The sequence below is a fragment of the Nesoenas mayeri genome (assembly GCF_963082525.1).
Source record: "Nesoenas mayeri genome assembly, chromosome: 2".
Taxonomy (NCBI): domain Eukaryota; kingdom Metazoa; phylum Chordata; class Aves; order Columbiformes; family Columbidae; genus Nesoenas; species Nesoenas mayeri.
Window position 1 is genome coordinate 158979648 of NC_137543.1, and position 27630 is coordinate 159007277.

General features: G+C 45.6%; 1 protein-coding gene across 1 annotated transcript in view; it reads left to right on the forward strand.

The window, feature by feature from the left end:
- Window positions 1–27630, forward strand: part of LOC308053382 (mitogen-activated protein kinase kinase kinase 3-like) — a gene marked incomplete at both ends in the record, with an annotated part of 87014 nt that overhangs the window by 20857 nt on the left and 38527 nt on the right. Inside the window, one exon of the mRNA XM_080364232.1 lies at window positions 21977–22086. Within this exon, the coding sequence (XP_080220358.1) occupies window positions 21977–22086 (110 nt within the window). The remainder of the gene's footprint in view (window positions 1–21976; window positions 22087–27630) is intronic.

A 27630-nucleotide genomic window follows, 5' to 3' on the forward strand; every position in this document is an offset into this window, starting at 1 on the left:
GGACATTCTATGATTCAGTGATTTCAAAATGTCCATCCCAGTTGCATGCTCACAGATGTAGGTGCGTAGTCTCTAACAGCTACTTGTTGGCTGACCCTGTGTGACACATCCTAACCTGAGCAGCAAAATTCCAGAGGAGTAGAGACTTACATGCCTGAAGTGTCACCAACATTTAGCTGTGATTTTGTGTAACCTCTAGATATGGATCCCATTTCCAGGGTAACTCTGTGTGCACCAGATCAAGTGTCTTATAGCATCTAGAGCAAAATTACAAGAGTGAGGTTGAGACGATGTGAGGAAACCTCTAATATTTCAGCTGCTTTTTCTTGGCGTATGAATCCATCTTTTCCAAGCCTGCAAGCTCTTTGAGCTATCAACAGGCATACATTTGTCTTCTCACCATTAAAACAATCTCACAGGCTTTGCTGTTGTTTTTAACACTACCCCAGCCCTGGCCTCTGAAACATTTTGAAAATACCGTTTACAATAATATTTTTAACAGTTCCGTAGTATACAAAACTCCAGTGCCCTGGCAGGACTCCCGGAAACTTGCTGAAAGTTAATGTGGTCAACGCTTAAAAAGGAGAGATTTTTTCCGTTTGACTCTTGCTTGTTCAACTCTCGGAGCCCAACATGTTGTTCCCTGCTGCTTGAAAAAACAAGGAAAGTCCCAATTTTAGCAGTGTTGGTTTGAGTAGCTTTCCAGCTGAGCCACATTTCAGAGACAATTGTGGCTTTTTTATTTCATGGTGGTGTATCCCTGCATCTTCCAAGTGTGAAGTGGTGCTCAGGTTGGGTAAGTAGGTGCTGCTATCCCTGGGGATGATAAACCATGGAGTGAGATGCCAGTTGCTTGTGCTGTGGTACTGGCAATGTCCTGACTCAGAGACTGGTTTATGATGGATGCTGAGCCTTTCTGGGGTAAACCCAGCCTTTTTTTGGGATAGCTGATACTGTAAATCCCATTTCCAGTCAATGGTAGGCTATTGACTCCAGCTCTCAATGCTGGGCTGTCTATCTGCTTGTCCTAAATCCTTCCGATAAGTCTCTTCCAGTCATTTTTGTCTTCCTTCAAACCCAGGGAAAAATTGCTTTTCTCTGTCTTCCTCTGCTGTCCTTTGAGACTTGGATGCATAGATGCTGGAGCCATGTACATTGCTCTTCTCTCCCTTGAACTCAGTTTTGCTTAATCCCACCCTAGCCAGGAGTATGGGGAGAAAAGGGAAGAACTGGGATTAATTTTTGAAATGAGTTAACGCTCTTCCATCCAGCTCTCATGTAGATAATCTGCACTCAACTGTAACGAAGCTGAGCCGCTTTAGCTGTGGAATTTAGTTCTGCTTAGTCAAGTCAAAGCTGCTTTTATTCTCTAAGACCATCTATATTGGGTTTTCCTGCAGGTTGAGTTACCTCCAGTAGTTTCCTAAGCAACTGAAATATTTTGCATGCACAACACAAACCTGGGGTAGGAATCCTGCATCACCCCAACATCCCTGGGAGCCGACACTTTGAGCTCTTAATTTCATTGCTTTTTAGGAAGCCTTTGTGCACAGCGAGGCGACCAGGGCAGCAGTTTGTAGATTGATGGAGATGTACAGGAGAGGCTGTGGGAGTGCTGGAAGGTGAAGCAGGAGCCCAGTTTCAGGCGTTGACTGGTTTGCATTGATCCCCATCACTTGCACTTGGAGGCTCTGATGAGGGAGCTTAGTGGGAGGAGAAGTGGGATGATGCTGCTTTGAAGTGCATCAGAGTAGAACAAGGATTTTTCCTTGTTTTTCCTCCTGTTTTTTTCCCCCCTTTTTCCTCACTGGTTTTTAAGGGAGATAATAAAAGGGCACAATTTGTCCTAGAAACAGGAATTTGTCCTGTAACAGGAAGCTGCTGGTATGTATTTTTGGGAAGCCACGGAAATCGCTGGTGTCTGCAGGCAGTTTAGAGACTGGCTGTCCTCAGGACTGAAGTGATCTGCTAAAACAGAAAACCTCTGTTTTTTCTTGTGTATCTGTGGAGGTTTCTTGCACTGTGTGTAGGGGCTGCTTTGCTCATGGGAGTGGGGTCTTGGGGGCTTTTTATGGCTGAGGTGATGGAGAAGAGCAGCAGGCAGGGCTTTCACAGAACCACACAATGTCAGGGGTTGGAAGGGACCTGGAAAGCTCATCCAGTGCAATCCCCCCATGGAGCAGGAACACCCAGATGAGGTTACACAGGAAGGTGTCCAGGTGGGTTGGAATGTCTGCAGAGAAGGAGACTCCACAACCTCCCTGGGCAGCCTGGGCCAGGCTCTGCCACCCTCACTAAGAAGTTTCTTCTCATATTTAAGTGGAACCTGGAAAGGTCAGTGGTTTTTCCAGGTTTGTTTGCACGGTTCATATAGGTGCATGTTTTGTAACTAGATACAGATTGCAAAGGTCTGGAAGGTCTCCAAAAACCCCATAGAAAAGTCTGTGACACTGATGGGAGACTTAACCTGGGCTAGCCCAAGAATTTAGGGTTAATCCAGGCTATCCATACATGGCCCTTGGTGCAAACTGCACCAAGCTTAATTGCTGGAAGTGCTGCATCAATTTTGAAAGCAAAAGCAGTGAAGATTTTAGGACTGTTTCCTGCTGTTGTTATAATCAGATGGAATTTTTACACCGCTTTTTGGGTGCTTTTTCTGCTCTCTTTCAATCTGCTTTTGCATAGACCAACCAGTTCCTTTTCAAGATAGGACTTTAAACCTTTCCAAACCTGTTAGTTGCTTCCTTGCCTCTTCCTTTGTTTTGAAGAGAGTCCCTGATGGACATGAGCTCTTTGGCTGAATGATGCTGTCCTGAGGAAGCTGCAGCAGCAAAAGGAACAACGCACTTTGGGGCACACGTATGTCTCTGCCGCTTTCTTATCGCTTTCCCTTCCTGCTCGTCTCTCTCAAAATAGGCTGGATAAATATCCTCCTGCTTGCCAGCACCAAGGCGCTGGAGCTTCACAAAACGGTTTTAATCCACACGTGTAATTGTTCCTGCTTCACTTCAGATTTGTCACTGTATTTAAATAGATTTGACTGAACTGGGAGGTTTAAGTGCCTCTTTCTGCTTCTCCTGCCCAACCTGTGATGTGTAGTAGTGTGAAATTTGTGTCCTGGCATGTGCATTTCGTGTTGGTTTTGCGGTGATATTGCCTGTTGTGACTGCAGAACAGGGATGTCTTACCCGCTCTGTGCAAGTCTGAAGTGTTTGAGGTGTCTCTCCATTTACTTGCACTATCACACAGGTTTTCCACCAAGAAATCTGTGTGACGATCAGCCAGCTGAAGTGGGCTGGTTTTTGCTGATCACGTCTATCACTGCTACTTAAAACAGTGCCCATCTTGAGGTGGGTTGTGCCTAAAATGAGGGTGAGCAAGACTGACTCAAGCAGGCTCAGCTTTAGACTCTTAAGTTTCTCAGTAAGCAAAAAAAACCCCTTTTGCACAGAGCTTTGGCTAAATAGTGTGGTGGGTAACTGAACCCTGTTCTGCATCAATCTGAGGCAAATTAGCAGGTAGCCATTAGTACCAGTTGGCAACAAACGTGATCTCCATGAGGAATGTATGGGACATAAGTTGCTGCTGAAAGCTGCCCAGACTCAGTTTGTTGGTTTTATTTTTCCTGTGTGGCCAGAGAAAGGCTGGTCCAGGCTTGAGGAACCTTGGCTGGAATTGGGAAGGCCTAAATTGAGGTCTTTGCTTTGATACAGGCTGCCTCTGGGACTGACTTTCCATGTCCTGCAGTCAGTCTGTTCCCCAAGTGTTATCCCATAGGGAAGGTTCAGGCCAGACATGAGGAGAGATTTTGACCCTGAGGGTGGTGAAACACTGTCCCAGGTTGCCCAGAGAGGTGGTGGATGAACCATCCCTGGAGACATCCCAGGCCAGGCTGGACGCGGCTCTGAGCAACCTGAGCTGGTGAAGATGTCCCTGCTCATACTCCAACATTTTAACACCGTAGAGGTACCAGGTTTGTGGTGTGTGACCTTTGAGGTGTGCGGGGGAGGGCAGATTCCTGCTCTCAAATCCTCATGTCGACGGTTTTGATTGCAGGGTGACAATAAAACCCTGGCAGATGTATTGTTAACCTCCTCTCTTCCATCCCTCTCCCCCCTTCCCACTCAGGACAGGCGATTGGGAGGAAAAGGACAGAGAAGAAAGTTGGAAAACTGAATTATGTTTTACTAATGCTACTAGTAAGAATAGAGAAACTAATACAAAATATACAAAACCCATCTTGAAAGTCCCAGCAGCTGCAGAGCCAGCACCCGAAGTCCTGGACTGGACTCTGCAGCCAACCGGAGCTGGATTCAGTCTGTCACTGGCCTCAGTTCGCAGGGAGAACTAGCAAGGTCCTCTCCTAATGTTGGCCATAAGCAGAAGGGACGAAAAAAGGGACAAGATCGTCATGATCTCCCACTTTTATATGAAGTATTCATGTGAATTGAAGGTTATACACACTTGGTCAGGTTCTTGGTCACCTGTTTCTCGTTGTCCCTCTTGCAAGATGTCCATCCATGCTTATCAAAAACTTCGCATTCCATTGCTATGTTTACCAAAACATGTATCTGGTTTTCCAGGAAAATGCAGCTAATATGAAGCTTTAGCAGACATGCAAATTCACTAAAAGAGAAACTTGTTTTGAACAAAACCAGGACACCTGACTAAATTGTTCTCCTCTTTCTCCCAGCCCAGGTGATGGTGGGGAAATGCTTCATGAAGGGTAGTCCTGTTCAGTCTCTGTCCCCATTGACATGTCAAAATTAACCTGTAAACTGTTTGTTATTACAGGGTGGATATTGAGAGCGGAGGATCAGGTACAAGTGTCTGGGACCGGTGGAATGGAGGCCTGATGTAGCTGGAAAGATGGGTAAGAACTGGATTCCCCTGAAACAATTGATTTTCTGCAGCCTGATAACAGAGCAAAAGACATTGCCAAGATAATATGGATAAACAGTACACTGCTTTCAAATTTTTTTTGCCTTCTAGTCATGTCAAAATTGGACAAATTCTCTGTTGGCTGTCAGTGTGATCTGGTGGCTCATGTTCTAGGTGGAGCCTCTTCCTGAATCTGCTTTGTATTCCTGGGCTGAACATCTTCATTCTCTGTATCTCTTCTCCCAAGGAAGCTTCAGTTTCAAACAGAGTCTGAGTATATTGCTTTTGTAGTCAGTGACCTGCATTACTTGCCCCTTCTCCCTCTGCTGCTGGATTAGTTGTGTATCGGATGCTCTGTGGTGCTGAGACTTTTTAAAGTGAATATTATTTATAATTCTGGAGATCCTTGCAAACCTGATAGGAAAGTGATTCGGAGATTGATAGTGGTTTGAATTTAAAAAATGAATAAATAAAGCTACAAAAAAAAAAAAGGGGGGGTGGGAAGGAGAGAAAGTGCAGATCTGCTTCTCCAATATGTAAAATGACATATTTCAGTTTAAAATCTCTTGTGGAAAAACTCCAGGTTTTTAGGATGTTTTCACTTTGAAGGTGAAATCCACTGCTTTGCTCCTTTGTCAATGAAATATTTTAAAAAGAAAGTTCAGGTTTGCTCTGAGCACCAGTGGGGAATGACTTGCTGGCTCCAGTCCAGTTTGTCAATTTGATGACTTCTTTTATAGAGAGTGTGGTTGGTGCAAACTGTTCAAGGTACCTTCAGACTGTATCATTTATATGGGTACACTAGGGAAAGCAGTAATTATGGGAATACTGTAGTGAATCACAGCACAGTTTGGGTTGGAAGGGACCTTCAAACTCACCCAGTGCCACCCCTGCCATGAGCAGGGACATCTTCACCAGCTCAGGTTGCTCAGAGCCCTGTCCAGCCTGGCCTGGGATGTCTCCAGGGATGGTTCATCCACCACTTCTCTGGGCAACCTGGGCCAGGCTCTCACCATCCGCAGTGTCAAAAATTTCTTCCTCATGTCCAGCCTGAATCTCCCTCCTTTAGTTTAAACCATCATCCCTTGTCCTGTCAAGATATGACCCATCTGCGAGGCACTGTGACTGTTTTTTGGAAAGTGATATAAATTGGCAGGAGTTTTATGCAGATTTGCAGTTCTGCTCACACTTGTGTGTGGGTGACAGGTGCTGTGCGTGTCCCCTTCCCCACATGTCATTGCTGTAACTCATCACTAACACAGCATCGATACCTGTGTAAAGATGGCTTAGATCTGTCTGGCTGCATTCAGAAAGGATCAATGTGTGGTCCTGAGTCTGGTCTCTGGCCTTAATGTTTGGGTGAGATGGATGAAGTTATGCGTATCTTGATCAGTGTTACCCAATGGGTTTAAAAGATGCGGAGATGAGGTTCTTAGAGTTTAGAGGTGGCCTTGGGAGTGTTAGGTTAATGACTGGACTTGATGATCTTGAAGGTCTTTTCCAACCAAAATGATTCTGTGATTCTCAAGTGTCAAGTGATGTGGTCATGGCCACGTTTACACACCATAAGACCACCCAGCGCCAAGGACCTCCACTTAGACTGGCCCCACACTGTGTTACCCAGTGGTGTTTGTTAGTTAAGGGATAATTGCAACACCTTTGCACAGAAAATTAGACTAAATTTTAAAGTTTTATTAGTTCCCTCTCTCCTTTTGTGTTTGTTTCCTCTATGAATTGGGATGGGGGAGCATTTTCAATGGAAGAGCAGGGAAATTGCTGTCATGTCATTGATCCCCTCTTGGTAGGCCACAGAGGAGGTGTGTTGGATGCAGTGATCTCTTAAGGTCTCTGCCAGCTCTCCCTTTCTTCCTAAGAACCTATTTATAGCCTGCTCAGCGTCTCAGAGTTCAGGACTGTCACTCCTGGGCATGTTATAGGGCAGCTGTGTGACCTCGTATGGAGACCACAGGATGGGAAGTGGGGACTTCTGGCTTCTGTGTGGGCTGCACATGTGCTAGAGCAGTCTGGCTGTGTCATGGGATGTGGTGCTGCTTGGATGAGCCCTCTGCAGCTGTGACATCCCCATGCTGCAGAGGCTGCTCTGCTTTTGCAGGTCCAAGACAGTTTCTCTATATGTGGCAGCATGGGGCCAGTCTAAGCAGAGGCCCTTGGTGCTGGGTGGTCTTACAGTATGTAGATGTGTCCATGACCACATCACTTGACACTTGAGAATCACAGAAACATTTTGGTTGGAAGAGACCTTCAAGATCATGAAGTCCAACCATTAACCTAACTAACACTCCCAAGGCCACCTTTAAACCTTGAGAACCTCATTTCTGCATCTTTTAAACCCCTTCAGAGATGGTCATTCCACCACTGCTCTGGGCAGCCTGTTCCAATGCCTGACAACCCTTTTGGGGAAGAATTTTTCCTTAATATCCAATCTAAACCTCCCCTGGTGCAACTTGAGGCCATTTCCTCTCATCCTATTAGTTCTTCCTTGGGAGAAGAGACCAACCCCCTCCATGCTCCAGGCTCCTTTCGGGCAGTGCAGAGATCAGAAGGTCTCCCCTCAGCTCCTGTTCTCCAGCTGAACCCCCCAGGTCCCTCAGCCGCTCCCATCACACTTGTTCTCCAGCCCCTCACCAGCTCTGTTCCCTTCTCTCAACTCACTCTAGCACCTCAAGGTCTGTCTTGTAGTGAGGGGCCCAAAACTGACCCCAGGTTTCTCTTAGTGCTGTCTCTAAAGCACCTGGGCAATCTCTCTCTGTAGGGTAGATAAGGCATGATTTTGGACAGAAGAGCAATTGGATGCAGCATAGGATCTCAGGACAGAATTTTTCTGGTTTTGCTTCACACTTTGGTCTTTGATAAATCGCTTGGGCTCCTGTTCAGTGTTGTGCTGGGACAGTTTACTCCGGATATGTAATAGTAGCATTTCTACTGAAGGATTTGACTCTTTCTTTCTATGGAAAAGGAAGGTGATGAGAACAGTGGGATGGGATGGCAATGGCATTGGAAGTACTTGGTGATTTCTAGAGGAAGAAGTGTGACCACACACTGTGGATGTTCACTTGCTGCTTCAGCAGCTGGCCATACGTTTCCTGAGTGGGTCCGGTCTTGCGTATCAAGTGGGTAAGATGACTGAGGGTGACTCAGAGACATCTTCAAGAAGGCTAGTTCTCAGTGCACCTCGCTGGGTGCTGACTGATCATCTAAAATGGTTCCAGAGCCTGAAATAGTGACTTGCTGTGGGCTGGGTGCTATAATTCCTGCTTGTTGGAAGAAATATGAACTCATTTTTAACATGGTTGTTGGGTTGCCATTCTTCAGAGAACTCAGAGTCCAAGTGACATGTGCCTCTTACATTGGTTTTCTCAGCCTCAATAATGGGTGAAAAATTGGAGTGGAGAACAAGTGTCCCAAAGCAGAATGTCCCACTTCTCAAGACCTCTTTGTAATCTTATCAAAATGTAGCTGTGGACCAACAAGTGCATATGATGCTTCTAAAGATGTCCATGTCTCCAATGCAACACAGCGAAAGGACCATGGTCCATAGTGGTTAAAAATTGCCGTGTCTAAACATGACATTGCAGTAAAAGTAATAATAAAAAACTGCAGAAATTGGTATAAAAAGCACCAGTATGTTTCTTGCCTACTTTTTTTTTTATGTTTAAAGATGGTTTAAGTATTCTTTCTTCTGGTTATGAAATGCTGTGTGTGTTCCTCATGCTAAAAACTCCAGGAATGCCTATTTCTTCTGCTCAGTGTATGTATGACTCAAAGGTTTAAGTCTTTAGAACTTTTCTGGAGTGAGTATGACTTTTGCTTCAGCAGGAAGAGAACCTGAGGTGTGGGAAATGGGCAAATGATGCTTGTTTAAGGTATTGCTGTGACAGTTGATGTCTTCTTCATTGCTCAATCAGAGGCAATGCTTTTGCTCTCTACTTGCTCTTTGTATGCTGTGAGTTATTAAAAATAAGGTTGAATTGCTGGATTTCATCTTATTTGAAGGCACATCAAGCTTTCTGGCTTGGCTTTTCTTATTTTTAAGTGTCTGTTTCTATTTCTCCCTTTAGTGATGTCGTGCCCAGACCTGCATCACTGTATTTGGGATGTTTTGGGATGTTGCAGCCATGGCTGCAGCAATAGATGAGGAGTTCACGGGCTCTGGGCTGCGGCTTTGAGCATTGCAAGTAGCTGGGCTGGGAAGGAGAAAGAAACCTTTATGAGCCTGCAAATAACCTTCAAAAGTATCAGAGGCAGTCAAGGGAAATAACTTGCCAGCTATGTTTCTTGCTGGGTAAACTTTTTTCCCCTTTCAAGTGTGCTCAAGAGAGAGGTATGGCTTGTGGGGAGAGGTCATACATTTTATTAGACCAGACTGATGGAGGTGGAAAAAACCAGCCTGTCTTTAAGGTGCATAAGCCCTTCTTCAGAGGAGCAAATTTCAAACGTAGTGGGAAAACAGGCTGGAAAAATTGGCCTGGGTTTAATTTAATTATGTTAATCTGTGAAAGGAAAAGGTAACTAGTGTCTATGGAGTAGAGGGGCAGGCTTAGCAAAAAAGCTGTGAAAGTTGGTTGTGGGATGAGGGTAGCCGGTACCTGGTACCTTTAAAGTGGTCAGGGGTTTTGTAGGCAGATGCTATGGGACAAAATGCATCACGCCATAAAGCCAAACAGCCCCTGTATTTAACTTGTTTTAATGCTCAGCGGAGCCATGGGCATACAAAAATTTCTTAAATGTGGTTATTTTTGCATTTTTAAGGGTCTGGCCCCTACTTGCAGCTCCCCTGGACTGGCTAATCTGCAAAAGCAAATGAGAAACAACGGGTTTGTCTGAGAGGCGGAGATTTAGTACAGCTTATCTTGAGCTGCTCTGTGCTCTTATAGCAAACTCTGCCTCTGGTTTTCCTCAGGGCTGCAACTGGGAGCCACCCAGTTCAGGAGCCACTTCAGGGCTGTGAAACCTTTGGCAGCTGGAACGGTCAAGGCTGGGTGAAGTTTTTCTTTGGAACTCCATAAAGGCTTGTTCTTTAGCTATCATAGATTTGCTTATTTTATCTTCTGTTGTGCTTTAGATCTCTTTGAGCTTCAGTAGCAGGGGACTGGGGTGCACTCTGATCCCTGTGCACCTCAAATGGGTTTGCAGCTATGGTCTGTGTTACGGTCCCTGCCTTGAGCCAAGTTTAGAGGCAAAGCGTCTCACCCAGTGACACGTGTGGGAGCCAGCAAAGCCTGTCACAACCCATGCTTTGGTACTGTGTTTGTGGGTATGGCAGAATTCCTTCCCCAAAACGGGGTGGTTTCATCTGCTCCCCTTACAGGAGCCAGCCCAGGGGGTTGGGGAGCTGGCTTGGAAGCCCATGAAGTGGCATGGGGCAAACAGGCAGCAAGCTGGCAATGAACTATGGAAGATCACAGGGCTTGGGTGCTGGTTTTGCTTAGTTGAGTGAAAATATAAATAGTCTAAGGAGCACAGAGCTCGTAAGAGCTCCTCCTGTGGGTCCTGGCCCTGGGTGGTGTGCTTGGCACTGATTCAGGGCTGAGTGCCATGCTGCTGCAGCCCTTTTGGTAGCAAAATGACACCTGCTGTGGGCTGGAGTAGTTTGAGAGGTGGCTTCCTAAAGAGAAGGTGGCCATGATCGTGATATCAGGTTCCTGTCCTGTTCCCCGTAGCCTGTGCACCTCACGGTAGCATGTGCTGCCATGGTGGCCGGGCCTGTGGTGGCAGGGTGTGAGGACAGTTAGCAAGTGCTGGAGAAGCACCAAAACCCTTTATATCACTGAAAACTGGTGTCATTTTGAATATTGAACCATCATGTCTTCCTGCTCAAGGATCCAAATTGCTGGCTGGATATAGAATCATAGAGTAGTTTGGATTGGAAGGGACCTCCAAAGCTCACCCAGTGCCACCCCTGCCATGAGCAGGGACATCTTCACCAGCGCAGGTTGCTCAGAGCCCCGTCCAGCCTGGCCTGGGATGTCTCCAGGGATGGTTCATCCACCACCTCTGGATATGAGGGACAGCACCTATTTCCCCAACTTTGATCTCTTCAGCAAATCTTTGCCCCTGACCGCTCACCATCAGATACCTGCCATAGTGCAGCCTCTGAGCAGCTCTCCTCATTGTGTAACACTGCAGAATTTGTGCCCTCATCCCCAAGCTGCTTTGCCTTGGCTGAATCTGGCTGTTGGGGTGTTTTATGGGCTGTATCTGGGGACAAAATGGCTTTTTAGCTGGGCCCAGCCACCCTCCATGTGTGCAGGGCTGCATGTGGGATGTGTGGTGACAAATGGGATGGGGAGGAGGGCAGCATGTTGCAGAGCATGGGAAAGCTCTGCTGTCGGCTCTGATCCCATGGAATTTTACTGTACTGTCAGAGGGATGGCTATTTTGGGAGCAGAAGGTTGTAATGAACCACAGACGTAACCCTGCTTTCCCTCCCTGCTGAGCTAAACCAAACACCTTTTGGATCCTGAGTCCTTTTCCATTGCAGAAGTCCCTGGTGAATCTCCAATATGAAGGTACATTGGTGTTGTGCCACAGCCCTTCACGTTTGCCAAGCGAAATTTCTTGTCTGATTTGTGTCTTAGCCAGTGAAACTTTTACATAAGTGATACCACTTGTCGTTCAATGCTCTGGAAAGATTTTGGGTTTGTTGTTTGCAACATACGAATCACTCAGTGTTGTAAGAGCATCGTTCTTGCCTGACCTAAACTGGGGTGATTTCCCAGTTGTGTTACCTTAGCGTTTTGTTTTCCCTGGGGAAATTCAGAGGCCAATTCAAGTTCTTCATTGTCTCACACCCTGGATCTCAAATACATTGTGACATAATGTATTTCTTTATTTGCCAATTTATTCTCTCTTGGTGTTTTCTCAGTACTCTTATAAACATGTTAAGAGCCTTATCACTTTATGTTGATGTTTGCTTATTTGTGTACATGATTATTTTGGGCACTTGTTGGGTCCTGTCAGTGTAGTGATAAGAATTAATTGTGCATGTGATACACAATTTTGCTAATTATAATTTAAAAGATAGCTGGTTTGGCTTTTTAAGATAGATTTCCCCCTTCTTCTCAGGCTCATTCCTGAGCACTGATTTCTGCCCCTTTTGCAAGGGGATGTGAAAGGAAGGCTTGTTTTTGGTCTCAATGCATTTTCTGATGTGTTGACTGTGCAATTGTACTGGTAGTTTTATGGGTCACCTGAGGGATAGTGTGGCATAGAGGTGGAATATGAGACAGCAACTCTCAAAATGAGCTTTACCAAGAGTCAAGGGTTTGTGAGATAACTGTACCTTAAAACCACAGCTGTTTTATTGGGCATTTGGTGTGATGGGCATCTGTAGCTGTCAAAAGCCTCTGATTTGGTTTCGTTTCCATTCACAAAGCAGTCACTGGTTGTGCTGTAAAACCAAAATTCAACATCCAAACTGATGTTGCTTATGGAGAACAAACGTTTACTATTGATTTGTTGGGTAAACTAGTAATAATTTTCTCTACCTATTGCATGGTGCACCCCTTGACATAATTCCTCAATAAGGAGAAATGTGCATTCAGGAGATCCCAGTCCCTCACAGCATCAGTTATCTCTGTAAGTTTGTGCATCCTGAGCCCAAGACGTCAGCGAGCGAACTCCTGCCAAGAAATCCTGCCTTATCACAAGGGTCTTTCCTCACTTCCTGATGTCTAATTGCTCGGTTCGACCTGCCGAGCTGTGCCCTGCCCTGCTGTCCTTCACGAGGTGACCTTGCCACCCCTGGGTGGGGTTGCGGGAGGGTGAACCACAGCAGGATCCAGCTGCCGACCGGCCCTTTGCTGACTTGCAAGGGGAACATGCTCCGCTGGCGCGTCTGCTGCAGCCCACGGTCATCTGGAGCAAGGCATTGATCATTTTTTCACTATATCAGATACTGAACGCTGCTCCAGACAGTGGCAAAATGTTTTGTGTGCGTGAGCTGGGTTAATTTCTGTGGAGGTTTATCTGTGTCTCTGTCACTGGATGGATGTATTCAGCAATCAGGTCATTCACAGCCCTTCTAAGGGGGATGAGTTGCAAAACAGTATTTGTAGCTGCCTGTGAGAGTGTCTGGGTCCCTTCTTTACTTGCTTAACAGCTGTGTTATGGTCCAAGTCAGGCACTTGAGCTGGTAGCTCACTGGTCTTCCTGGTATTGACTGGGACAGTTACTGTGACCATGTTTACTTAGTAATTGATGCCTTCTGCTATGTAAAATCATAGAATTACTTAGGTTGGAAAAGAGCCTTAAGATCATCAAATCCAATGTGTCTTGGTTGTGAAGCAGTGGAACAGGCTGCCCAGGAAAGTGGTAAAGTCACCATCCATGAAGGTGCTTAAAGGACCTGTAGATGAGGCTCTTAGGGACATGGTTTAGTGCCAGAGTCAGGTTATGGTTGGACTTGATGATCTTGAGGGTGTCTTCCAATTGTTTTGTGTTTCTGTGGTACCTTTATGTCTGGTATTTTGTGCATGGCTGCAATCCTGGTGGCAGTACATGTCTATGGATGGTGATTGCAGGTATTGCAGAACCCCAGAAGTCCTAGGTTTAGCTTCATTTCCAAATGTGTTGTATGTTTTTCCTCTTTGGCTTTTAGAGAAAAAGCAGCATTTGTCTTCACAAGCAAGTTCTTTGACCTCTGCTTTCACATAAGTTAATATTGTCAAGTTCCCTGGGCCAGCAAAGCCAGGACTGGTATAATTTTGACCTTCTGACAAAGGCAGTGAGTAATCTAAGTTGCTGCTGGTCTAGTAGACATGAACTTTCACTGTAACACATGGGCCAAGTTTGTTACCCCATGCTCACATTGCAAATAGAAATGAAAAGGTGGTGTGGCTGTTGAACATTATAGGCTGCTCTGTTTGCTCTGCTCCTCATAAAGAAACAAATTAAAAAGGCAACTGGAAAGAGCTGTGGGAATGAACTAAAGATTGCTCTAATGTAAGAAGCTGTGTTTCCAGTAAGTTCAATGAAGAAGGGTTAAAAGGGGGTGAGATTGCACTTGGTGAATACCTGCGGAGATGAGGGCATGAGATTTCTGTTAACAGAGGGGGTCTCCTGGATATAGAGGTGTCAAGATCTAATGAGTAGAATTCAAAGCGAGCTATACTCAAACTGGAATTTGGAGAGAGAGTTGTTACAGAGGGGTTATTAGAATAAGTGTGTGAGCTCTTCAAACAGAGACTTTCTGGACAGCTGTTTTGAAAAAAGGCTGTTTTGAGTGATTCCAGGTCAAGATCATGATGTAGGGGCTGCTGAATGAGGTTTTTTTGACCTTTGTATACAGTTGGGAAGGCTAGATCCAGTGAAATGCTTTGAGTTTAAGCTCCGTTAATGTATGTCTGGCTCCAGACTTGTGTCATACTGAGCAAGACTTCTGTCTGTCTCAGATTCATGTCCATCAAATGAGACACAAATGACAGCTCATCTGTCTGTCTGACAGTTTAGCTGAAAGTCCATCTGGCCTTAACTGCCCCTGAGTGATGCTGAGGTGGGGAGTCATGGCTTTTGGTTGAGGTTCTTTGGTAAATGATAAATCATACAATTGTTTGGGTTGGAAGGGACCTCCAAAGCTCATCCAGTGCCACCTCTGCCATGAGCAGGGACATCTTCACCAGCTCAGGTTGCTCAGAGCCCCGTCCAGCCTGGCCTGGGATGTCTTCAGGGATGGGGCATCCAACACCTCTCTGGGCAACTTGGGACAGGGTTTTACCACCATCAGTGTCAAAAATTTCTTCATATCCAGCCTGAATCTCCCCTCCTTTAATTTAAAACCATCACTCCTTGTCCTATCACAACAGGCCTTGCTGAGAAGTCTGTCCCCATCTTTATCTACCTCTTTTAAGCACTGAGAGGCCACAATAAGGTCACCCCAGAGCCTTCTCTTCTCCAGGCTGAACACCAACTCTGTATTATTAGGAAAGATGTTCCATCGCTCTGATCTTTCTTGTCATATACCAGTTAATAAAATAAATGTTTTCCAAAAGCAGAGAAAATGAAAGGTTATGTCCATTGCAGGCCAAAGTTAAGATTGTCTGGTGTTATAGTCACATGGTTCCATATTTCTTTTCACTATGTCTTATTATATTTCAGTGTTTTTGTCACTATGTGTTCAAAGCCTTGCCTTTTGAAAGGGCTTTTACTGATGGTGACAATGTTCCTGTGAACATCCTTCCCATCCTGTCCTCATCCCCTCTGTCTTCCCAGGGGTGTCACCTTCCAGAAAGGTGAATCACATGGAATCACACATCAGGGGTTGGAAGGGACCTCAAAAGCTCATCCAGTGCAATCCCCCCATGGAGCAGGAACACCCAGATGAGGTTACACAGGAAGGTGTCCAGGCGGGTTGGAATGTCTGCAGAGCAGGAGACTCCACAACCCCCCTGGGCAGCCTGGTCCAGTGCTCTGATACCCTTACAGAGGATGCTGGTGATGGAGGCTGCTAATGGAATTTACACAGGCACAAGGGCTGAGCTGGGATACCAACATCACGGCTGCGAAAAGCACAGTGAGATATTCAGTGGTCAGGTCTGTGGTTTTACGCTGGATCCGAGCAGAAGTGTGTGTGACAACATGCAGTCCCTGGGCCGCGGGCTCCGGCCTCGCTCAGTAATGACTCAGGATGTTGTTCTTCCCTTCTGCAACGCCCAGGATTTTTCCCCGATTTTTCCCAGCTCTGTCTGGTGTGTGAGAGAGGCCAAAATCACAACTTGCCATGTTTTAAAAGACTCCTTTACTCCTGCAGGCTTTTGTGCGTGCTTCATCCAACTGGTGAGTTTTTTAATATTTGCGCTGTTGATGGCAGCAGCTTCATGGTACTACCGTAAGCTGCCTCTTAGTAATGACCTATTAGTGAAGCCAACAATAACAGCACTGTCTAGACCATCTGAACACTAAATTATTCTTTTGTCCCGTCTTCATTTGCTTCCTCTCCTGACTGAATTGTTTTGGGTAGTTCACGTTGACCTTCAGGTTCTCTATTTCTCCCTTTTTTTTCAAGCAAACCTGCTGTACTAAGACCGAAACTCCAGGTTCCTCCCTCTCGCACGAACGCTGGAACCCAAGCAGTGTAACGGCATCAGAAACGAGTATCTGGAGGGTGGAGAGATGTGTCATCTTGGTGGTTTTTTGATTTCACTTTGTAGTTGATTTTTACCAAGTGTTGAATGCCCTAGATTCACACTGGTAGTGCCTGGGACCTCTAAGTCTTAACATTTTACTGAACTGACAACTTGATGAGTTTTGTGTGTTAAGTATTATGATTTTTATAAGATCTTGACCAAATGGATCAGTGGACTTTTTATGAAGGTATAAACCTAACATTCCCATGTCTACTGTAGCTGCACTGGTCATTGCTTCCCAAGGGGGCTCTTGGTTTCTTCTGTGCATTCCTCTCTTCTGGATGACTATAGATATTTCCTCTAATCCCCAAACCTTTGGGAAATTTGGAACTTTGAGGCCTCTCTTCTATTTGTTTGGAAGTGGTCCTTGGTTGGATGGGCTGGCTTGAATGTTGAATGAGCTTTGTCATATGAAGCTGATGTAAAAAGCAGAAAATTAGGGTGTTGGTGTGAAGTAAGGAAGAAGTGAGTCTCCTACTAAGGGAAACAGCTGATAATAGAGAAAGCTGAGGATGGAAGAAGAGATGCTGAGGATGGAAGAGATGCTGGGGACAAGGGGATAGTGCTGAACACAACTGATTTTTAGCTGTCAGTATAATCAGCTTTTTGTCCTGTTCTTCCATGGTAGAAATACTCCTATTTACATGTTGTGCTGAGGAGAGCGCAGGCTTCACTGTACGAGTAATTCACCCCGTCAAACTAAAATAACTTGAATGAATTCATACAAAACAGCGCGAGAGTGAAGCTGGGCCAGAAGGTTGTTTGAGAGCAAGAACCTTCGTGTGTTGCGTGAAGTCGGTGGTTTCCATGAGTCTCCGTGTCCATCTGAGCTCTGTGGATATTTCCTTGATCACAGAATCGACTGGGTTGGAAAAGACCACAGAGATCATCAAGTTCAACCCTTGGTCCAACTCCAGTCCATTGACTAGATCATGGCACTAAGTGCCATGTCCAATCTCAGTTTAAAAACCTCCAGGGCCGGTGAGTCCAGCACCTCCCTGGGCAGCCATTCCAATGCCTGACCACTCTCTGTGAATAATTTCTTTCTAATCTCCAGCCTCAATTTCCCCTGGCAGAGTTGAAGCCCATGGCCCCTTGTCCTATTGCTGACTGCCTGGGAGAAGAGACCAATCCCCACCTGGCTACAACTGCCCTTCAGGTGGTTCTAGAGAGTGATGGGCTCACCTCTAAGCACCTTCCAGCTGTTTTGCAGTGTTGTGCAACTTCCAGCTGTTTTGTTCTGGAGCTGCCGCAGACCTTGGGAAGTTTGTGTAGGCTTAATGCTGCCTTCTCGCAAGGCCTGGAGCTACTTTGGGTCCTGCCAGTGCTGGATCAGGAGAACCTGATCTTGCTTGTCCCATGGGCTTGGGATTCCTCTGGATTCCCTGGTATTTTCCATCCCGTACCCTTTTCTTGCTTGAATCAACCCAAACAGGGGGAGCAAGCAGCCTGGGACAGCCCTTTTGCTGGAGAGCTTAGGAGTGGCATTTGGATTTAATTATCCAGTAAGTCTCAGCGCTTGTTTGAATTTTGCTTCAACTGGCTGAGCTGGCTGTGTGTTTCCATGGAACAAAGTCCTCCACCCTTCTTGGGAGTCAGCTCGGAGACCCCAAGAGCAGTAATTAGGATGGGTAAGAGGCTTATTCTGGAAAGCATCAGTTCCTGTGCGAAGCTGTCATGGAGAGGAGTGGGAAGCGTCATTTTTGCAACCGGTGATGCAAGTCGTGCTCCTGCTCTGAAGTTGCTTCAGACCGCGGTGTGGGGTTTTTCTCGCTTTGTTTTGGACAGTTGAGGCTTTGACCACAGTTCCTTTGAAACTGCAGTTGTCTCATTCTAAAAACACACTGTGAAAAGTAGTTTAAAAGCTATTTAAGCATATAGAAATACGTTACTTCAAGGAAATAATGTATTTCTGCTTGTGCTTAAGTCGTGTTCTTTCACACGGGAAGGGGTTTTCTTATCTTATTTTTCTAGTAGTGATGGCATGGGTGTGTATTTTTGGGTTTTTTTTGACAAGTAACACACGTTTTCTAATAAAAAATTCTCAAGTGCTCTTCAGAATGCTCTTTGGCATCAGATTTTTAATAGATGGAAGAACAAAGATGTCAACCTAAATATTAGAAATACCTTTTTCTCTTTCTTCTAGCACCTGATTCAGGGCAGCTGGGACCCACTGTTACACCACTGATTCTAGGCTGATTAAGTTGGTGGTTGGGTATCTCTGAAAATGGGCTGAATTTGTGTGGTTACTGTAAGTGAGTAGATGCTTCTTGGCTTGAGGTGTTGGGAGAGATGCAGAAGGACGCCCCTTGCAGAGATGTGCCGACTTTCTAAGGAAATGTGATTTTTGGCAGCCGTGCAGGTGGGGTTGCAGCACCACGGATTTTTGAATCTGTGTTGGGTGGACTCAAAGACTGTGCTGCAAAAAGTTTTGGCAGAATTGATGGGTAGGTAGAGGAGGAAGGTTCAGTTCATAGAATCATGGAATAGTTTGGGTTGGAAGGCACCTTCAAAGCTCGTCTAGTCCAACCCATGAGCAGGGACATCTGCACCAGCTCAGGTTGCTCAGAGCCCTGTCCAGCCTGGCCTGGGATGTCTCCAGGGATGGGGCATCCAACACCTCTTTGGGTAACTTGGGACAGGGTTTCACCACCATCAGTGTCAAAAATTTCTTCATATCCAGCCTGAATCTCCCCTCCTTTAATTTAAAACCATCACTCCTTGTCCTATCACAACAGGCCTTGCTGAAAAGTCTGTCCCCATCTTTATCTACCTCTTTTAAGCACTGAGAGGCCACAATAAGGTCACCCCGAGCCTTCTCTTCTCCAGGCTGAACACCCCCAACTTTGTCTTATTAGGAAAGATGTTCCATCACTCTGATCTTTCTTGTCATGTACCAGTAAATAAAATAAATGTTTTCCAAAAGCAGAGAAAATGAAAGGTTATGTCCATTGCAGGCCAAAGTTAAGAGTTAAGCAGTTATTGCTTTGAGGGCAATGAGATGTGAACCAAACCCTTCCTGGACACTGGGTGTCTCCTTGGTGTTCAAGGATAAGACAGAAGTCCTTGAGATATTGGCCGCCTTTGCTTTCTCTATCAGTAAGAACTTGTCACAAGTTACTTTGAATACCCTGATGTGGTGGCCAGTGTAAGTCCCATGTGGTAGGAGAAGCAGTGAGGACATCCAGGTTTTCTGTAGGCGCTGCAGAGGTGATTTCCAATCGCAGCCTCCCTGTGTTTTGCAGGGTTGCTCACTTCCAGTGTCCTTCTAGTGAAGTTACATTCTAATCCCTTGTCACTCTTGTCTTTCCAAGGGACAACACAACGTACCCTGTAGGAATAACACTGTAGTGGTGACCCTGTATGCTCATCTCGAGTGGTGTCAGTGATAAGGTCCACTTCAGGTCAAAGATCTCTCTTTTTTTGAGGTCTTCAGTGGTGCCACGTGCCCATTAGACATCCTAAAAAACCATATGGGTCATGGAACAGGCTGCCCAGGGAGGTTGTGGAGTCTCCTACTATAGAGGCATTCAAGACCTGCCTGGACACCTTCCTGTGTAACCTCATCTGGGTGTTCCTGCTCCATGGGGGGATTGCACTGGATGAGCTTTTGAGGTCCCTTCCAATCCCTGACATTCTGTGATTCTTTTGCTCTCAGCTCCATGGTTAATCCTTGCAGGTACCTGTGAGATATGGTGGGATTTCTGGAATGTGGCCCATGCTGGCTCTTTGTTTTGGGAAGGAATAGTGGGAGCAGCTGGCACTCACTCCAGAAAACCTTGAAGTTACTCCACTTCTGTCACTTTATTCTTTATTATTATTACTGTTGCTTTCCAGCAGACACTGGAAGATCCATGAGGGCACCGGTGGGTTAACCAGAGATGCAGATGCTGCTAGGCATATCCAGGGAGGTTTGGGGCTGATGAATTCGTGGGGAATTGATGGTAAATACAGTGGTTTTGCCAGCAAAAGCCCAGTTTCACCACTGCCCCTTCAGGCCCCATTTCCCCATGACATCACGGCCGGCGTTTGGTGTTGGCGAGTTCAGGAAACTCTTGTTGTGACTCGGGTTGGAAAAAAAAGGGGTGAGGGGCACTGTAGAGATTATGGCTTTAGTGGAAAATTCCTGGAAGGTGGCGTGTGGGGTTTTTTGTTGTGTGCTCTGTGTGTGTTTTTAAACTTATCCCTTCCCTCTTTCCCTTCCCCTGTGCTTGTCTGCAGAGGTCCCTTGTAACAAAAACAAACCAAAACACTAAACCCCAAACTATGAGGACATTCTAGTTCTTTTTTATTGTTATTATTACTTTTTATTAGTATTGTTTTCTGAACTGGAACTGAAAGTTATCTTGACTGTTTTCTTGGAGCATTTCAGGTCCCTCTGGATAAAACATACCTTTGTTTTTAGTGGGTAGGGAGATGTGGAAGAGGGGACAAATGGAACCTTAATCCACTTTATTTTATTTTTATTTATCATATATCTAATATTTATATATATTCAGATTATATTCTTTACATATATATATATACACAAACACACATTGCCTTCATGAAATCGTATGTATGTTCCTAATGCCTGAGGTAGGCATTAGGGCTCATTTCTGAGCTCTACACTAAAAGTGACACTGGATTTTAAACATTTTCCCCCATTTCTTTTCCCTTATTTCTATAATGAGATGGCTCTGGTTGCCCAGCATGTATGAGAAGGCTTTTTCTCACACTTTTTATATCTTTTTCATAGTTTCAATCCAGAGACAACCCAGCAGGAAAAGAGGAGGTGATGCTGGGTCTGAGCATGAGGATCCAGCGCATCTTTCACTGGGGAAAGAACCTCAATATTTGGGTCCAGTCCTATGTGATCTCATAGAATCACAGGGTCATTTTGGTTGGAAAAGACTCAAGATTGAGTGCAACTGTTAACCCAACACTGTCACTAAGCCATGTCCGCAAGAACCTCATCTATGCCTCTTTTAATCACTTCCAGGGATGTTGGTTTGTATAGTTTTTGACATCTTTGCAGGATTTGAGTTAAATCTGCCAACTGGCTTGGGGTGGGGATGTCTCGATCCCTGGAGACACTCAGTTGTACACAAAATGTAGTAGCTGTGTTTGTATTTTTACATTAATAGCCACGTGTGCCTCATACCTGCCTGTCTGAACTGTATTGTGAACATGGTGGCATGCAACAGGTTTTCACACCTCCCAAAAGAATATGCAGAGCCCTTGATCTTGACGGGGCTTGTGGTTGGTATTTCGCAGTGAAATAGTTTGTAGCTGCTTTAAGAGACCATGAGTCTAGATGTTGAAGTGTTGAAAAAGGAGATGGGTTTCAGATCAAATGCGTCACTCCAAGTTGTTTAATTACTGCAGGAATTGGACATACTGTATGAGCTCTCAGTGCGTGTCTCTCTTCTGCCTGGGACAGTCAAGCTCGGTGCCTCTTCTAATGGTTTCTTGCCCTCTCCTGTGGTTTCTCATTGGCTTTAATTTTGAAAATCACTTGTTGCTCTTGAGCCTCTTTAATGGAGAGGGAGGAAAAGAGGAGATGAAGAACTGTGGTGTATTTTATCACCTGCTGTGTGAGCTTTCTGGGTCTGTAAAGGTTTCCATCCTGTAGAGCATCATCTTACACCTCACAAGCTGGATCCAGCACCCTGGCAAGCACATCTGACCTATGGGTCCCTCTCCGAAGGGTCCCATGGGCTACAAGCTGGAGGAGCAGTGGCCACCAACACTTAGCCACTGGCTTTTCTGTGATCTGTCTCACCTGTGATGAAGAAACCTGTATTTCTAAGAGCCAGTGGGCTGGAAGGGACCATAGTGTGGTCTTTCAATGTCTTTCTTAGGAAGAAGGCTGGACATAGTGTCTTGTGATTGAGTTGAAAGATTGTATTGGCAATGCTGTGTTTTCACTCTGTGTTTCCAGGGTTGATCAGTTGTCTTTCCTTTTGCAGATGAAGAAGAAGCTCTGAACTCTATTATGAAGGATTTGGCAGCATTGGGCAAATGTGGGGGGCTGCTGGACAACAACAGGAATAAGAACAGTGTCCACTCCAGCAAACAGGTAAGACATTGCTTGAATCCACCCCAAACTCCAGGAGACCAGAGAGGTGATGGGCATGGTGCTTGCCATGCTGGAAGAACAGAGTTTAAATGTTAAGACTGAAGTTAAGAAGTGCTGCAGGAGCTCAGGACTTGAGAAATAAAATACTTCAACAGAGCCATAGGCTTTAGGACCTTTTGAAGAGCTGAAAAGCAGAGGCATCCCTGTCTCACAGAAGGGCAATGGAGGAGCAAAGCGGAAGGGTGATACTCCAAATCATTCCTAAACATAGTGATAGAGCCCCAAATTGGTTTTAAATCTTAAATCCCACCCCCCTCCGCCAAGGCACTTCTATATCTTGATTAGGACTGAAAGTACTTGTTACAGACTATGCAGCTTTAAGCTTTGGCTTAGTCAAATGTTTTCTATTGACAGTGTTGATGAAATACAATACTTATCATGTGCACATTTTACTTCAGATATTTGAAAGACAGGCTGCCAACTTGGAGCTGTAGACACCCCAGCACTCTGGGGAAGGATCATGTCATTCTTATATAAAGTGTTTAAATATTAATTACTGGTGTTTATGCTCCCAAACCCAAGTGTTTTGGCCCTGTCGCGTGTTCGGAGTTGATTTGGTGAGCAAAAAGGTTGTCCCTTGAGCAATGTCAGAAATTATTTGCTGACATGGAGATAATAGCTCAAGTGGATTTAGTAGCCTCTTTGCATATGGAACAAATATTATACAAATGTAAAAGTGGGGAAGAAAGAATTCAGTTGTCAAAATAGCAAGGAAAAAAGGGAAAAGTAACTGAGGGGACTGGGAAGCTGCTGGAGAAGCAAATCCACTTGGAATTCTGCTTCTAGCAAATAGAATAAGCTTGCAGTCAACTTTGCAACTAGCAAAGAAGAAAAATTGTCATTTACTGCTGTCATGCATATTTTAACTAACAAAGAACTCTGGATGCAGATGGGGGGGAAAAAATCCTTTCCCGAATCCCTCTAGACTTCCGAGCCACATGCAGGCGAAAACACGTGCGCACGTAGCACGTCTGTTTTAAACTGTGTCCTGGCGGTAGCAGCTGTCCAAGTTGAATCATTGGGTTTGCGTTCAGCTCATGCTGAAATAAGTCCAAGATGTTTACACATCTGACCGGAGAAATTCAGAGCTGGCTCCCTGCAGCTTCGGATGCTGCGAGAGCGGCGTTTTCTGTGAGCCCATGGGTGGGGACCGCACCGAGCCATGTCGGGATGCTTTGGGGATAGCAAAGCTTTGTGCGCTTCTCTGAAATAACACATTTTTCTCACAATCTGAAGATCCCCGCTGTCATATTTGAAAACTGTAAATGCTGCAGATACAGAGTTAACTGGATATTTAGTTGAAAATAAGGAATGTAATACTTTCAATTGGCAGGATTCATATCTACACAAGTTCCATAAAACTGAAGTCTCGCACTCCAATTTGTATCCGCAGCCCATCCACTCTGTATTTTCATGTAGAAATCACCATTAGAGCGACGTTGTTCTCTACCATGAGCTTTAGAATTGTCGCCTGCCACTTGCATTTAATTTTATTGTATTAGGAATCGAACTGTTCTTCCCGATTACAACACTAATGCTTGGGAAAAGTTGCCTCCTTTATGTTTTCTTTTTATCCATAAGCAGCCCCGCTGTAGCTGCGTGCTCAGTTACTCAGAGCTCCCTGATGGAGGAGGCACAAATACTCAGCATCCCGCTCTCCTCGCGCATCCGTGGCTGAGGATTCAGACCCACAGGCCCCACGAGATGATGGGCGTTGGAGTCTGAATTGTTGCTTCACTAACTTGGCCTAACTAGACCAAGTCTGGCTCGTGGGCCGGCGGGAGTCTGGTCTGCGACGTGGGGAGTGGCCAGAGTAGGTGGATTCAGCGAGGACTTGGTTCGTGTTTGCAGCTCTGAGACTTTTAATCAACTTGTTTGGGTCACTTTTATTTCTTTTCCTTGTTTTTTAGCAGAGAAATTGCTGGAGGGAGGGAAAGATGGCTTTGGAAATGCTGTCGTCATGCTTGTGATTTGTTGTTCCTTTGGTACATGGTGTTCCCGTTTATTTGTTTTCATTTCTTTCCGGTGATCAGGTTGGCTGGTAGGGCTGAAGGATGCTCTGCACAGTCTCCCTTCTTGAAGGAGGAAGGTTGAGGTGTTTAGATGCTAAATCATCCTCTTGGGAATCTCATTGTAGGTGTCTCATGAGGCCCTGCAGCAACATGTTCCCATTGAAACACTTGGGTCTGGATGTTCAGATTTTAGATTAGAAAAAAAGCCAAAATTTCTGTGGAAAAATGCTTTCCCAGGGCAATGAGAATCCTTCAGTCAGTGTTCCAAATTTCCATTGAAAAACACTTTTAAACAAGAATGTGTTGACTAGCTAGCCTGTCCCTTTGTGGCTTGCAGCAGTTCTTTCGGTCCACAAAGCAGCACAACCAAAATTCTATCTCATCCCTGTCTCCTGGAGGGGTTCCTGAATGCTCTCTTGATAGAAATTGAAATTTGGAGCCTGCCAGATAATATTCCTGGTGGGTCTGGGCCACACAAAGTCTGTGGTGGTTTGTGCTGCACAGTATTTCTTCCCCCAAAATATTGACAGTTTTGCTTCAGATCATTTTATGAAACAAACTTGGACAAATTGCATAAAATCAATGTTTTTTTCAGTCTACTTTCCTTAACAAAAGAGTAAAGCTGAGGTTTTGGATGTCTAATACTTCATGGTAGAACAAGCTGGATATGAGAACGATGGCACTTGATGTGTGGTGTGGATGAGTTTTCTCCTTTTAGGTGGTCCAGGCAGCAGATGTGATGGATGAGCTTGACTTTGCCAGGTCCTGCTCAAGTGTTGGCCACCGTGTTACGCTGCTTTTCTACCTTGGGAGAAAATAGGGTAGAGGGGTAGGGATGGACACTGCTTTCCTTCCATATATGAGTCACAGTCTCTAAAAGGGAGCTGTGATTTGGGAGCAGAGGGATCATCCTGACATTATCCGTGGTGCATCATCCGCACTGTTATTCCATTTATCACTCCGTTAGTGCTCATGCATCCTCTGGCATGGCTGCAAGGAGCCCTTTCAGGCAGATTTCTGAGCAGACAGATGAGTTTGTTTATAGAAGTTCCTCTGAAGAGGGGAAGGAGGAAACAACAAAATCAAGATCTGCATTGTGATCCCTAAGGAAAAAGATGAGTGGATTAAAGAGGGAAACCACCAAGAACTAGAAATCCCAAACATAAGTGTGGAGGAGAAAGGAGCGATTATATTAACATTTATTTTGCATCTATGTGTATGTAATTTATTTATATAAATAGTGCCTGGCAGCTCTCAGTATGATGCTGGTTGTCGGTGCACTGGTGTGGGGCTCCATCGCGGCTGATGACACCAAACAGCTTCTCTGCCACATTCATTTTGATTGCAAGTTTTCCCACGGCAATGAAGTCCAATATTTGTGAGGAATGTTTTTCCCATGCACAACAAATGTCAGAATGACCTAAAAGTTGTTCTTTTAGTAAATTACCTCCGGACTCTCTTCTCTTTGGCAGGTTGTGTGCAGGACAAGGCTTGCTCATGACTAGGAAGAAATACAGCTCGTGTTCTAGGGCGCTCTGTAGGTCTTCAAGCAGCCTAAAAGGAGTGTGGCTGTATCACCTTTGTTTTACCATTGGGGAATATGATGGGGATCCATAAATATCACCTTAAAGACAGGAGTTATGAGATCTGTGGCGTTTGCTGCATCTGTAGGGCAAAAGCAGGGGACCAAGAAGCAAGACTAGCTGGGAAGGGCTTGGCTGGAGGTGGCCAAGGCAATGGAGTCCCAAAGGTTTGGGGAAGAGGTTTTCCCTTGTCTGTGTGTGGAGCTGATTTGGGTGCTTAGAGGGTAATAACAAGGAATCGAGCTGGAAAAAGCTATTCCCTGCCAGATAGGTTGTTTTGGATAAACATTTTGAAGCCTGTGATTTCTGCTGCTGTATGAACCAAAGATATCTATAACAGAGGGCAATGAACCCTCTAGACATCATCTTTCCACTGGCCTCTGAGCTGCTCATGTGGAGGGTTTGCTTTTTAAGAGGAAAAGTGTAAGGATCCAAGAGGACCAGGGTATTTTGTAGCTTCCACTCCCCCTGAGAGAAGAAGGGGGCAATCCCAGACAAAACCCCTTTCTGTCTGATTGCTGAATAACCCGCAGCGCGTGGGGGTTCTGTGCAGATAATTCCTAATGACGCGGATTAGTCATCTCCTATTGCGGTTTAGGGCCGCGGTCCAGCCGTCTGGCTTGTAACGAACGTCCCGTTGCTAAACGCAGGGGCGAGCGCAGGGCTAATGCAAACAACATGCACGTCGGGGAGGTGCAGGAGTCCCCTCAGCCTGGCCCTGCAGGGCTGGTTTCTCTTGGCCGAAGCCAGAAGTTGAGGAGAAATCCCACCGCGTTGTGGCTTTGTACAAAGGAGAACTAGAGCGCTGATGTTTGAACGCCGCACCGCTCAGCGGGGTTTTCTCATTGTTTCCTAAGCCAACAAGTAGAAAATGAGAGAAGTGAAAATAATCCCTGGTTTTACCCTCCAGGATGCAGAAGTGGGTCTCCCTCATTGTGCCTGTTTTACCCAGGAGGGGGAAACTGAGGCAATTTAAGTGCCCAATGTCTCATTGGTAGGTAAGAGCAAAGCTGCAATGAGCCCCTCTTGGTGCTGCAATGAAGGGAAGAACCTTGAGGTGATTTTCCCAACTTTTTTGACCTAAGAAGGGTTAATGCTGGAGTTGGAGGTTTTGTCTACGTTGTCCCAGGTGGTTTGTGAGGCAACCATGGATTTGTGTGGAAGGAGTGATCTAAAAACCCTGGTTGCTGTGGTGTCTCAGCATGGACAAAGCTGTTGCCTGGTTAGGTTTGACCAGAGCAGCTTTAAAAGCAAACCCCAGATTTGAGGTCCAACAAAACCACGTTTCTGATGGTGGCTGAATTTGGGAGGAGGAGAGGACATGATGGGGGGGGGGCTTTGGACTTGGTGCTGGTCCAGGATTTTGCGGTGTGGCAGTTTTAGGTGCTTCAGCTCTCGGTGCCACACATGTGGAAGCCCTTGGTTTGCAGTTGGCGGCATCAAGATGAGGCAACAAGAGTGTCCCTGTGCCATTGTTCACCCTTCTCCATGAGCACGGCATTGCTCCGCTTGGCCCCTTACCCCAATCTGATCAACCCTCGGGGTGTTCAGCACCTCTTTGTTCCTCCAAAACCACTTCCATTTTAGGCCCAAGAGCATGTTTTCCCGCTCTCCGTGTGTGCTTTTATTGCAAACAGCAGTCAGCTCTTCAGGGATCTCTGTATAAGATCATGATTCACCTCATTTGGAAACACTTTTTCCATATTTTTTTTTTCCAGCGTTTTCCTTAATCTAAACCAGCATGTGGGGCTGTTAGATCCAGCTCCGGGGGCTGAGCTTGGCCGAGCCCACGGGGTTCATGTTCCCCAGCCTAGAAGAAGTGGTCACCCCTTTCTACCCGACCCCAATTCCTGTCAACGCTTCCTCTGAAGCTTGGCAGTTGTGATCTG